This window comes from Abramis brama, assembly GCF_963993115.1.
Source record: "Abramis brama genome assembly, chromosome: 17".
Taxonomy (NCBI): Eukaryota; Metazoa; Chordata; class Actinopteri; order Cypriniformes; family Leuciscidae; genus Abramis; species Abramis brama.
The window spans coordinates 25,070,841-25,083,664 of record NC_139979.1 but is presented as its reverse complement, the minus strand read 5'-3'; the positions used below and the strand labels follow the sequence as shown (position 1 = coordinate 25,083,664).

General features: G+C 39.1%; 1 protein-coding gene across 4 annotated transcripts in view; it reads right to left on the bottom strand.

The window, feature by feature from the left end:
- Positions 1-1,279: 1,279 nt before the first annotated feature.
- trak1a (trafficking protein, kinesin binding 1a) overlaps positions 1,280-12,824 on the bottom strand; it is a 76,843-nt gene continuing 65,298 nt past the window's right edge. For 3 of the 4 annotated variants that reach the window (XM_084088583.1, XM_084088581.1, XM_084088582.1), the window contains 4 exons: positions 12,188-12,519; positions 8,562-8,897; positions 6,587-6,689; positions 1,280-3,786 (listed from right to left, as the gene is read on the bottom strand). In XM_084088583.1, the coding sequence (XP_083944709.1) occupies positions 3,036-3,786; positions 6,587-6,689; positions 8,562-8,897; positions 12,188-12,519 (1,522 nt within the window). In that variant the 3' untranslated portion in view covers positions 1,280-3,035. Of the gene's footprint in view, positions 3,787-5,034; positions 5,124-6,586; positions 6,690-8,561; positions 8,898-12,187; positions 12,520-12,824 lie in introns of all 4 variants that reach the window. The other variant, XM_084088584.1, reaches the window with a different exon arrangement.

Sequence of the window (12,824 nt, the reverse complement as noted above, 5' to 3'; positions counted from 1 at the left end):
ATAGGGCATTACTTGAGGGGACAGCAATTTGTAGTGGTGTCCGAAACCATAGTGGGACGTTATTGAGTGCACTCCCACACTGCATCGCAATAACGAGTGTACAACTGATGTACGCTCAACTGCTGTCCGAATCCGCCCACTTGTTTTCATTCACTCCTGCAAGTGAACTGTAATACTGGACTAACGTAGGGAATTGTGATTGAGGGTTTAGGGGCCATTTTGGATTCAGCCTTAATCTTGAGTGGTCTGCTATGTGGATGGGTGGTTGTTATCAGACCACTAAAGTATTCTAGAGAGCCGTGTAATATATGCTGTAGCATGCAGGTGGTATTTTAATTTAGTGGATAATCATCCATTTCCTTCTCAACCAATTTACAATTGGAAAACTGAACAAAACATGTGCAGTAGAACAGCCAAAAACACAACTACGACTCATGCTTGTTTATTTCACTCATCAACGGTGAATATTTTTATAATATAGGCGGTGCTTTCAAAATTCCATTTATATATAACTACAAAAATATCAATGTACTTTTATTTGCCTGTTGAAAATTGGTTAGGTTTGGTGTTTGGATTAAGAGGTCTGAATTAAAATATATAACTATACAAACATATCTAATATATAAAGGATGTATACATTTTACATTTCTACAGCTGTGCAATACAGCTCCATAATATCAAATTGTACATAAGTTTATGAAGAAAAATATTAGGCCACTCAGAACAATCTTGCAGGAACAGTCTTGAATTTGTGAGTTCACAATAACTTGCAGTGTTTCTATGGAAACCCTCTTCAGCTGGAGAATGTCATCTGAATATCATCACATTGTTAGTAAATAGCCGGTGCTCTTCAACACTAAGTGGCCTGCTGATCAGTCAGCTGTGGTCTGGTCACAAGCATCTACTCCATGCAAAGTAGCAAGACAAGGGCCCTAAAGGGTTTCTGTCGGCACAAGATCAAACAATGACAAATTTAGAAACATGAACTGGCATATTTTGGACTTTGGACCTACACAATATGGATATGTTTGCAGGGACTAGAATTTATAACTGAATCAGCTATGCTACTGAATCCAGGTGATAGGGACAATTTAATTGATTTGGTGTTGCAAACACAAATGTAGAGCTGTTCTGCACGCTCAATGTGGGTGAAACACTCCCTCTTGTGCTCAACAAGGCTAGTGCATTTCATGCTTTCTAAAGAATGTTTAGAACGGATATTTGTGGATATACTTGAACAAAGACCTGATAGCATCAAAATAAGACAACCGACACAAAATTATCGCAACTGGTTTTATTGATCCTGCAAAAGGGAGCTTCTAAAATTCATGAACAAAAACTCCACTTTTCACCAGTGTCAAGTTGTCATTGCTTTTCCATTTTCTCATTTTTTTCCTTTAAGTTTAGTTTTTTTTTTTTTTTTGTGTGCTTTTTTATATATAAAAAGTTAGCATGTTTAAATTCTTTGCATATTTACCATTTACAATATACAAATAAAATAAATGTCCTTTCTAATGAAATAAACACCATTGAAATCAATGATCAGTCATGGCAGATACCTCTGAAACACATTCAACAAAGGTCATGCTATGATTAAATGCGCACACACAAATACGCACACATTTTCACCTAACACATTTGATTTGCCTGAACTAAAAGAAAAAGACCTTTTCTTTAGACCGACTCATGCACTTTCAACTGTATATGCATCCTCGACAATGCATCAAATATATCTTTCAAAAATCTGCATTGTCAGGTAAAAACAGCTGTTAAATCAATACATCACACATAGTTACAGTATTTATGCCAGTGCATACTGTGGCAGGTGAAGCCATTATGATTCAGTCTGTCAAAAAATAAAATAAAAAATCAGGCACTATGAATGACTTCCTATTGCACCCTTGAAATCTTTAAAGCTCACAATACATAATTCACTTGCTTTACATACGACACATATTAGTCAGTAGGTTCCAAAACCACAGCAGATGTACAGTATTTTGTTTCTTCGGTTTGACATGACATATTTTTGTGCAATTTTCCCCATCAAGTCTTCGATACTGCAATTCCACACGCCATGTACATCCATACACATACACATAAATAATGTTGGTCTTCAACAAAAGGACATTAAAAGATGGCAACATGATCATGATTGTGTTTCAAGTCTGAACCTGCTGCAATTTCTTTATGCAGCCCCTTCACAGCCCTGTGGTCTCAGTTTCTCTCTGAAGTATTTCAGTCAGTCAACTCTTGAGGATGTATAAAGCAGAGAGTTTGTGTTAATGTGAAAATGATCACCAATTCATGCCAACAGCGCCCTCTACCAAGAGTCGTATTACTGAACTGTGTTATTACACTGTAATTACTATAATATTATGCATTAATAAACCATTTTAGACAATGAACATTTTGCTGTAGTTATTTAATTGCCTGGACTAGATGGAAAAGGCTTCTGTGAAGGTATTTGTACTTGGTAAAAGCAGATTTTCGGCACACTATAGGGGCTTGATAAAAAGCTGTATGTCATGGCCTTTAAAAAGTGCCAAATCAGACCAAATAATAAATAATAAATGACAATACTTCATTGTTCACCAATGTCTGGGTTACCATTAGCATTAAGGTGCTATCAGTGCTCTTGCTAGCATCACAAAACTAACAAATCTTGAAATGTCACACGGGAAGACCAGATTCAGAGAATAGTTTTTAAATTCAAACTGGAAATCATTTTGGGGCATGATTTTTCTGCTGTTTGTATGCTACATTTTCTCACAGCCAGCAAATGCAAACTGTCACACGACGACAAAAGCTTGGAATATGCCAAGCTATGTGACAATGCTGAATGAATTGTACTGTACATGTTGGTCAGACGGAGAGAAGTAGACAAAAAATAGGTTGTTATATCAACTGTTATAACAAAATAATCTATACAAATATCATCTTAATAACAGGCACTCGAGTTGTCGCAAGGATGATATACTGTATCAATGCAAATTTAAACAAATAAAAGGCAAAAGGGGACGACAGAGAGGCAACATTCACTTTTCATTGAGGCTAGTTTGTCTTGGCGGTCCATGGGCCAATAGCAGGTCCTCACTGGGAGGCCCTGCGCCCTTCATAGCCATACTAGCCCCAACCATAGCTGGGTAACTGCGGTTTCTTCTCATCCCTGAGTTCAGCACTGGTAGTCCCCCGATAGGGGAGGTCACAACAGCGTGGGCTCCGAATGGCGGTCCTGGGGGCAATGTTCTGGGAGCCAGGCTAAACTTCTTTACCTTGTCCACAAGTCTCAGGTTCTGCACACTGACTTCAGTCTGACACTGCGTATCTGTTTGAGCCCTTTCGTCCGCCTCCCGCACTTCCTTTAGAATCGAGCTGGCTGGCCGTGAAGCCAGGAAGGTTTCGTAGGGGGGGTCTGAGGGGCTGTAGTCTACAGGGAGCACAGGTCTGGTGGGTTTGGACTTGCTGGGGGAGTTTGGAGGGGTGGAAGGGAGCGTGTCTGGACAGGTGTGTAAGGGGTGGGCGGTGTGTGATGAGTAGGGGTCTGGTGGAGGGGCTCGATCCGCCCGGTCCCAACTGAGAGGGTTATAGACAGCAGCAGATATACCTCTCTCCTGCAGGAGGCGCACAAGGCCCAAAGAAGTACTGGTGGTCTTGGTTGAGTCGCGGAGGTTGGTGAAACTCTCCGCCAGGCTGAGGCGACGAGGCGTGCAGGGGGTGGACACAGGGGTTGAGCGCAGACTGCTGCTGGACATCACGCAGGTAGTCAGTGATGGACCAGACACAAGACTGAGAAAGAAACACTCGGTTAGTTTGCATTATCTGGCTATACAAGCCGCAAGCCAAACCATGCAATGGTAACTCTATGAACACCATTAATCAAACTGAAATATTCAATGCAATTCAGGAACATTTTGCTCACAAGAAAAAAATGGTTAGTGTTTGCAACATAACTGGGACATATAAGTTTTGGATTGTGAGAGTTTAGATTTTCTTTTGTATAGAATACAGTATAATGTGGCCCCAAAACTAAAAGCCACAATACTTAATTAATTAAGGCTGCATGATTTGGGCAGGATTTCATTAAAGCAGAATTTCCTACGAATCGAGCCGAGCAGCTCATGTGTAAGAACACCATGTCGTGCTTCACTCTGAAACATACATTTACTTAAAGGTATAGTGGAGGATCTTTCCGAATTTTAGATAAGACCCGCCCTCTCCACTTTTTGAATAAGTTTGATTGATTCACCAGAATGATTGACAATTAGGAGGACCAATAGTATAGGTGATCCACCCGGAAGTAAAAAATCCTCCGCTATACCTTTAATTAAATTGTGGTCTTTGCGGTTTGATTTTTGCACGAAGCCATATCACGATTTTAGTTTTATTTTAAATAATTATGCAGCCCCAATATGAATTTCAGTGCATAATTCTGACTCTACAATATATTAAACCAATTGGCATCTTCAAATAAATGATGCCTTGTTTCAGAACTACCTTTAATTACTTTTATTGGTAACCACAGGTGTATATATTTTTGGCAAATACCTTACTTATCCAAAGCAACTTGCATTACTTCCAAAGTATACATTTTTATCAGTTCTTGCATTCCCTGAAAATCGAACCCATGAACTTGGCATTAATAGCACCTTGTTCTACTCTTTGAGCTACAGGAACGCCATTGATCTATTTTAATATCTAATGCAATGGCATTCAGACATTATAATTTTGAAGGCTAATTCTTTTGATTATAGATTAACATCAAGTTAACATTTTGTCCTCTCATGCACTCTGTACTTTACCATTGATTTACAGTACACACACACATAGATACAACCATAGATTTATACACAGTTTGTATTATCGGTCACGTCATACTGCATTTAGTCTCCCACAACAAAGGTTCAGGTGTTAGTTGAGAAACATCCTATAGGTCAGTTTAGGACATTAGAGTGGTTTGTGTTTGGTTAGAGAACAGCATACTCCCATGACATAAGTTTTAATTAGGACTAGGCAGGTCATGCTATTCATCCTCACCCCCAGGGGGTGCTGCTCAGTGAGTGTGCTCTAAGCCCGTCACCAGAACAACATGAAAGAGAGCCGCCTCATCATCCTCGTCATATGACCTGCAGTAGAAGCCAATCACACAGCTGTACAGTATGGCTGCTATAGAGACAAGCTATTTGTCAGGTGCCTTTTCTCTGGCACCCTCAATACAGATTGCAGGTTACACTGTTGAAGATTTTGTATGCTGGATTTATACTGAATCTTTTATGGAAAACCTGAATGATTTCAACAAATTTAAACTTAATTGAAACAAGTCCAAAATTGTATTAAAAGAGTTGCAATTAGGGTTGGATATTGACACAAATTTCACAATTCGATTTGATTTGCATAATCAATTTGCACATTTGCATAATGGCAGCCTATGGTCTTCATTGGATGCTCGTGAACAACATCTACTTTGACACTCAAACACTGTAGTTTTAAATGAGACCTGGAAGAGTTTGGTTTATGTTGTCGATATGTCGACTCGGACTCGGGCTGGAATTGATACAGTAAAACCTACGTTTGCGTCGCAGTTCAGAGAATCGGATCTGTTGAATTTACAACACGCAAATTCATCCACTTCTGCCGAAATACATAAAAGTAAGTGGCCGGTGAAGTGGAAGAAGAACAGAGTAAACGTTATAGTTACCTACACAATGTGTATCTGAAATGAATAAAACACAGTGTCAATTTATAATTAAATGTATTGTTATTGCCGCTTCCATAGACATCAGTGTGTATTTTACAAACTATAAATGTATTGTTTTGCTAGTACTTATGTGTATTTAAATGTCTGAAACCTAAATTAAACCTTATGTGGTTGAATAGTTGAACACTGAACACTGAATAGTTGAATAGAGCGTCCGTCTCTGGCTAAGCGCCAGCCAAAGGCACATTTGAATTTAGCAGTTGATCACGTGATGCACTGACCATTCTAATCACACCGGTGTGATCCAGGGACCAGCCTAGACTGATCGCACCGGTGTGATTGTAGGGGTCAAAGGGTTAATGACGTCATCAATGACTAGTCGATTTTTAACTTTAATCAAATAAATGTTGACTTATAAAAATCTGAAGTCGTTCAACCCCTACTGTGTATAAAAGTGCTAAGGAGCTGAAATTCAATTATGGTAATAGACGCTTCGACACGCGCTGCAAGCGGTCGACCAATTACAACAGGCTGGGCCATCTGACCAATCAGAGCAGAGTAGGCTCACGGAAAGGAGGGGTTTAGAGAGACTGGATCCTCAAACGAACCGTTTTCAGACTCTTTGAGGAACTGAGGTGATGTGGAATGTATATTATGAGAAAATTGGATGCATGTACACCTATTGTAGGAGACCTCCAAAACAAAATCAGGAACCTTTAAAATAGCATAATAGGGGCACTTTAAGGGTACTGGCCAGTGACACGCTGCTGTAACCCTAAAGGTAAAATTTTTGCACATATTTATGGCAGTGTATTTGTTAAAAGTGTCTGATATTATCTATGAACCAATAGTTGCTAGGAGGGTATTATGAAAAGACCACACTGTATTTACCTGGCTGTGACTCTGGTGAGTTCATCTGAAGGGTGCAGAATCCTGCAGGTGGTGAAGGTGTACGTGGAGCTGGTGTTAGACATACATTTACCAGGAAAATGCACTGGGAAGAGCAAGAGAGGAGAGACAAACATCAGTACACAACACCACAAACAAACACAGAGATGGAATTAAAACTGCTTCAGGATCTGAGGAGACCTAACGCAATCTAATGTGGTATACTGCAAAAACGTGACAGCAGAATTTGATTTGTTAAATGTCCTTACAAATCATGAGTTTGTGGTGGTATGATTCATCCTGATGCAGTTTTAAATAGATTCACACAGCAGGAGAGAAAAGTGGGAAAGAGGAACAATCAAACGGTGCATCAAAGTCCATTATTATCAGCTGGCATTATGTTTCAATAATTCTCTGCAGAAAGAAACATTAATTGTCATTAAAGCGAAAGTTCACCCTTAAAAAAACAAACAAACAAAAAAACAACTAAATCACAAAACAAAAACAAAACGAAACAAATATGCACAGCATGTATGTATGTGAGCACAGTGTATAATTATCCAGATAAACTGGGACTGTCAGAGCATGTGTGTGTGTGTCTGACATGCTTGACTCTGAAAGCATGTGGAGTGTGTTTGTGTAGCTACACGTGGTGTCAATGTGACCTCTGTCCAGCAGTGTCCAGAGTCTGTTCACTCACATGACTGCGACTCACACCTCCCCGTTTTTAATAGAACTCCGTAACATTATCCTTTAAAAGACACTCAGAACTCTAGCTGGATGTTACATGCTGGGGCTCCTGTAGGGACTGTGTGATGTGTGCTAAAGGCATGTGTATGTGTTCTGCAGTTAAGTATTAAACATCACACTCTGTGCCCTCGGGCTGGACGCCTGCCTAAATCTCACATACAGGTTTACCAGGGGACAAGTGGACTTGCATGTATGTGTGTGTGGAGAGAGTGAATAAATAAATGTTGTTTGCCCACCACCAGGCATTCAACTTTCTGACACAGCGTTCTGGTAATGCAGGTTAGAAAAGAGATTTAGCTGAGAAGAGTTTTTAAGATACTGGAAATTTAACGAGTGCCGAAAATGAGAATCAAGTCTAGAAGCACACACTTATCACTTATTATTAGACTCATATTCATAAGTATCTTAAGAGTAGACCAATTATTTAATTAATAATAATTAAATTATAAAATACTTATATTTTAACATGGCAGTATATGTTATACTATCTTTTATTAATAATAATAATAATAATAATAATAATTAGGGCTATAATTATATAATATATGTGTATATATGTATATATTACACATACACATATTTACAAACTTCTATGTTAGATGCGATTAATAGCGATTAGTCGATTTGACAGCACTAATACTACTACTACTAATAATTATAATAGTGAGAATCTAATGAGAATCACTCTTTGAACAATGAGCATTTCAAACTCAAATGATGACATTACTGTAGTAATAATAATGGCGGTAGGGACTTTTTAATAGTAATCAAATGTCACAATAATAAAAAAAGGTTCTAAAATGCTTTTGAATTAGGGGTAAATATGACCCACACAGAAAGGTAACCCCTGGCATGCAGGTGATAAAGAAATTTGGTACTGCTGGTGGTACTTTATTTATCATAGATACTTTAATATTTAAAGTATTTCAACTATTCTAGAGTTTCCATAGACTGATTTCTCATTTTTCAGCGCAAGGATCAAGAGAGATGACAGGCAGAACGACAGTAAAATGTAAAAAATATTTGACTATACTCAAAAGAACATGGCAGCTGTCTTCATGGGTGAGGTAGTGGTTGGTGTGCAGTGGGTGTGTGGAGAGAACCAGGCACAATACAACTGGGGCTTATGGGTACTCCACTGGGGCTTCGGTCTGTTTTATAGAGATCTTTTTGAGCCCACCCCCCTAAGCCTGTCCGGAGGGTTAGTGAGGTTATGAGGGTCCCTCACCAGATGAGACCTCTTCCTCCCCAGCCTCCATTCGGTCTTGCCCCACTCCAGGGGTCCCTCCATTTTCTCTGAGCTGCTCTTCCTGGTTGTCAGTATTGATGGCACGAGGTCGTCGCAAAGCAGGCGAGCAAGGCATAGAGCCCAGGCAAGAGGTAGAGACGGCGGATTGGGAATGCTGTCCTGACTCATCTTCCTCCAGGTCGGTGAATTGGTACACCTCCTCCAGGTCCAGCTCCAGCGTTCGGAAGCCCTTGGTCACGACGCCGGGCCGTGTGTCCAGGATGCCGCCCAGGTGTGGCTGCGCGAGCTGCTGCCATGCGTGCAGAGTGGCCGAACCTGAGGAACGGAGGAAACAAGAGCACAGATCAGAGACAAATTACAACAAATGCCACATAACACACAAAATATATATTGAGATCATGAACGCAAGGTGGCATTCATGAAGTGTGACATGAGATGAATGAGCGGTTGGACAAGAATTTCAGATCGGTCTGACTGATTTAAAATTAGCATCCACTGTAGTCCAAGAGACAAGAGGCAACATGAGATTGCTTGCCTCAGGAATGTATATCAAAATAATAAAGTAATATTGGATGATCATTGAGCATGTATATAATCATATATAAATAAGCAGATTAAATGGAAAGTTTTAAGCAAACCTCTGCGATACCAAGTATGAAAACCAATTGGTTTCAATGCTGAGAACTGATCTGTTCATTTTTATGTAGAATTTGTCTGTGTTCCAATACATTTTAAAATAGATATATTTTAGAGGCAACCAGATGTGGAGATATACTGCATATTTAACAGCAGTCGTGATCACAGTTATATATTCTTTCATACATTTTAATTGCTTTCTGATTATAGTTACTCTTATTAAGTTACACTACATATGCTATTTCTATACTCAATTTAATATGTGCCCTGTAAAACAGCTCTTAAAGTTTACACAGAGCTACATTTCATGACATGCTAACTATGGACAGCCTAAAGCAAGAAAAGAAAGAGAAAAAGAAGGAGGGGGAAATTAAAGTTGTGTTTATTGGAAAGGTATAAACACATTAAAAGACAAAAAGGTAAGAAAAGGAATTCAAACATCCAAACTGAAAACTGACAAGAGACAGTAGGGGTAAACAATGGTGAACACAATGGGGAAAACAGGGGCTCAAGTCAAATAATATTCCTCAGGAGCTAATCTGTCAGTTTGCTTCTTAGTACCTTTGAAACATGTTTAAATATGTTAAGCAAATCAGAGAAATCACTCAAAATGCTTTAGAGTTTTCTGTAATTCCTAAGCTTTACTTTTGGGCAGGCAATGTCAGACTGCTTAGCTCTATTATCTATAACCAGCAGGGGGCGCTAGAGATGTCATTATAAGATCACCACAGTAGCTGTTATCATGCTGTGATTAAGTTTAAATAACATGACAAACTACAATTAGCTGTAGATATGTTATATACAACTAAATGAATTCAGTCACCTCTTTGTTGGCATAAAACTGAAAAGATCCACAGAAAACGAGAAGGGAAAGATATACAATCAACTTTGTTTTTGGCTTTCTTTGTAAACGAGCAACACCAATTTAAAATGTGTCTTTTAAAATATGTACCATAAAGTGCATTGTGGGTAATTTTTCAGTTTGCTGACTCAGTATTCACTCTCTCTATATAATGGTAAGTGGGATGTGTCTAAGGCCTTGACACGCTGGTTCAGGAGTGATAACTGCATTTACAAACGGGAGCAAATCCTCTAATCGATCCATGTGTGTACTGAACACGACTCCCTCCCGAAATTGCAGTGATTGGCACCGCTGTAACCATAGCAACGTATTTGGCATCAACGTTATTTTTGACCAAAGACTCGTTATGTTCTACAAGTGTTGACGTCCACTTATTATAAGCGTTTTTGGGCTTGGCTCATAAAGATATCAAATTTATGGATTTATTAAACTGGGATGGTGCAAAATGAATGGTTAATTATATTTTCAATTTGAAGGATTTTGATTTTTTTTGGCTTACAATGTGCTTGTTCCTGTTTGCTGTTATTTCTAACAAGATCTGGCTACACAAATGAGTTATGGCTCATACCTATTTTCCTGTTTTTTTGGGTTTTTTTTTTGCACCATACATGCAGAAGAGAGTCTTACGTGCGTTTAAATACATCATTAACAACTAGTTGTTCAGTTCAGCACAATGCATAGAATTTTTGTAAGTGGGTCATTCCTACAGTGGATTTTGGAAAACAGGTTTGTTGAAAACATTTTTAATATTCAATTATTTTTCAGTCTTGTCAGAGGGAGAAAATGTCTATCATAAAAAACACACTGGGGTCAATCTCAGGCTAGTATAACCTAATAACCCAGATCAAATATTTACGTTTCACGTTCTATGGAACTTGTTCAGCCCGTTACATTACATATTTACAATGCAGTGTGTAACAGGGTTTTAAGCTAATAAAAGCCATTACTCACCAAGAAAGAGCATGCAAACAGAAGATTACCATTTAGAAAGAATTTTAATAGATATATAAAATCTATTAAAAAAACTTTTTCATGTCCAGTATAAATTGACACAACAGGGTGGACATGCTATGTTTTATGCTATTAGATAAGTCAGCTAAAAATGAGGAAAAGAGTGAAAAGTTTATGACCGATTCTTACTTTTTTCTTGGAGTTGCTTTCCCTCCAAGTAATGATGTCACTTCTAGCAAGTCATGTAATTTAGGACATACGCTTCAGATTTTAAAGGGTAAATCGCAACAATATAACAGGTGGACTGGAGTTTGAGAGACATAAACTCAGTTAATGGTTTAACACAGCTTAAAGATATGCATCGCAGTAAATTGTATTGTATGTCAAAGAGAATAAGTGCACATACTAATTCTAAAAATTCTTTAAAAAGTTGAGAAAACATGTTTGGGGACATGGGAATTTGCAGTGTTTCAAATTATTTGAATTATTCTTAGGTATTAATCATTATGAAGTTGTGTTAATTGGGGTACATCTATGCATGGAAAACATGTGGTGTTCAAGTTAATTAAAGGGATACCTCACAGATTAGCATTAAGCTTTGTATCAGTAGAAACCCGGTAGTATTTTCGAATGGCCGTGCTTCCCTCCCTCATGTCCCCCTGAGACGAGAGATTTCTGTATTCAATCGTCATTTTGCGTCATCAGAGGCTTTTTTGGCCAGAGGCCAGAGGCGAGAGACTACAGCCAGTAGTAGGAGCTCGTTCCGCATGTTTTCAACCTGTATAATTTCTTCCGATACTGCCCTCTGTAACCCTTTAATAATTTTTGTAAATTATGCAGTATTGTTTCATGGGAACATAAAATCCACCTAACTGTAGGAATGACCCAAATTGTAACAACTTGTAGAATGTGCTTGCCACTCCCATAAATGACTGAACTCAGAACAGTACAGAACAGGATAAAGCACTAAAAGGTGAACTGACAACCAAATTGAACTGTAGTGTGTGCGTGGCCTATATCTCAAACCAGCAGCGAGGCTGTGTGTGTCTGAAAAAGAAGGAGTGTTGTGTAGACAGATCCTCAGCACTGTGGTGCATTAATGCCCACAGAGCATCAAACAGTGAGAGGGTGAAAGGCCTGGATTTGGCTCGGTCACCTTCCAGAGGCTTGACGATCTGGAGTTTCTCGGGCAGGTAGGATCGGGCGCTGTAGATGGAGTAAACCGAGTGCAGGGTGCCCAGAGACATGATGCTTTCTGCCGGAGTAAGAGGACCGCCGTCTTCACTGCCACTACCAACATCTCTGTCCTCGTACAATTCGCTTTTCTCTACTGCCAGGGCGTTGAGTTTACGCTCTCGCTCCTCCTCAAAGAAACGCCGCTCGCTCAGGTAGTTGTCCCGTCGAAGGGAAAGGCGACGCAGTGCCGCCTCCAGGTCCTGGGAGCCGGGTGTGCCAGGCGTGCCAGGCTTTCTGTTGGAGTCATTAGAGCTGGAACAAATATCACAGGAAAAATAACCTCAATACAATGTGGTCCAATGTCAACTAATCTCATAAAAAATAAAGGTTCCAAAGGTTGTTTTAAAATGCAGTAAATTGATAAAAAGGACTTCTAAGATTCTATTTCACATACATTAAATGCTGTTCTTACATTTGTAATATTTCTCAATATTTCTGCTTTTACTATATTTTCGATCAAATAAATGCAGCACTGATGAGCATAAGACACTTCTTTTTAATCTTACTGACAGATTTTGCCAGATTTCGCTCACATATGTGGACAAATTTGTCCCCAA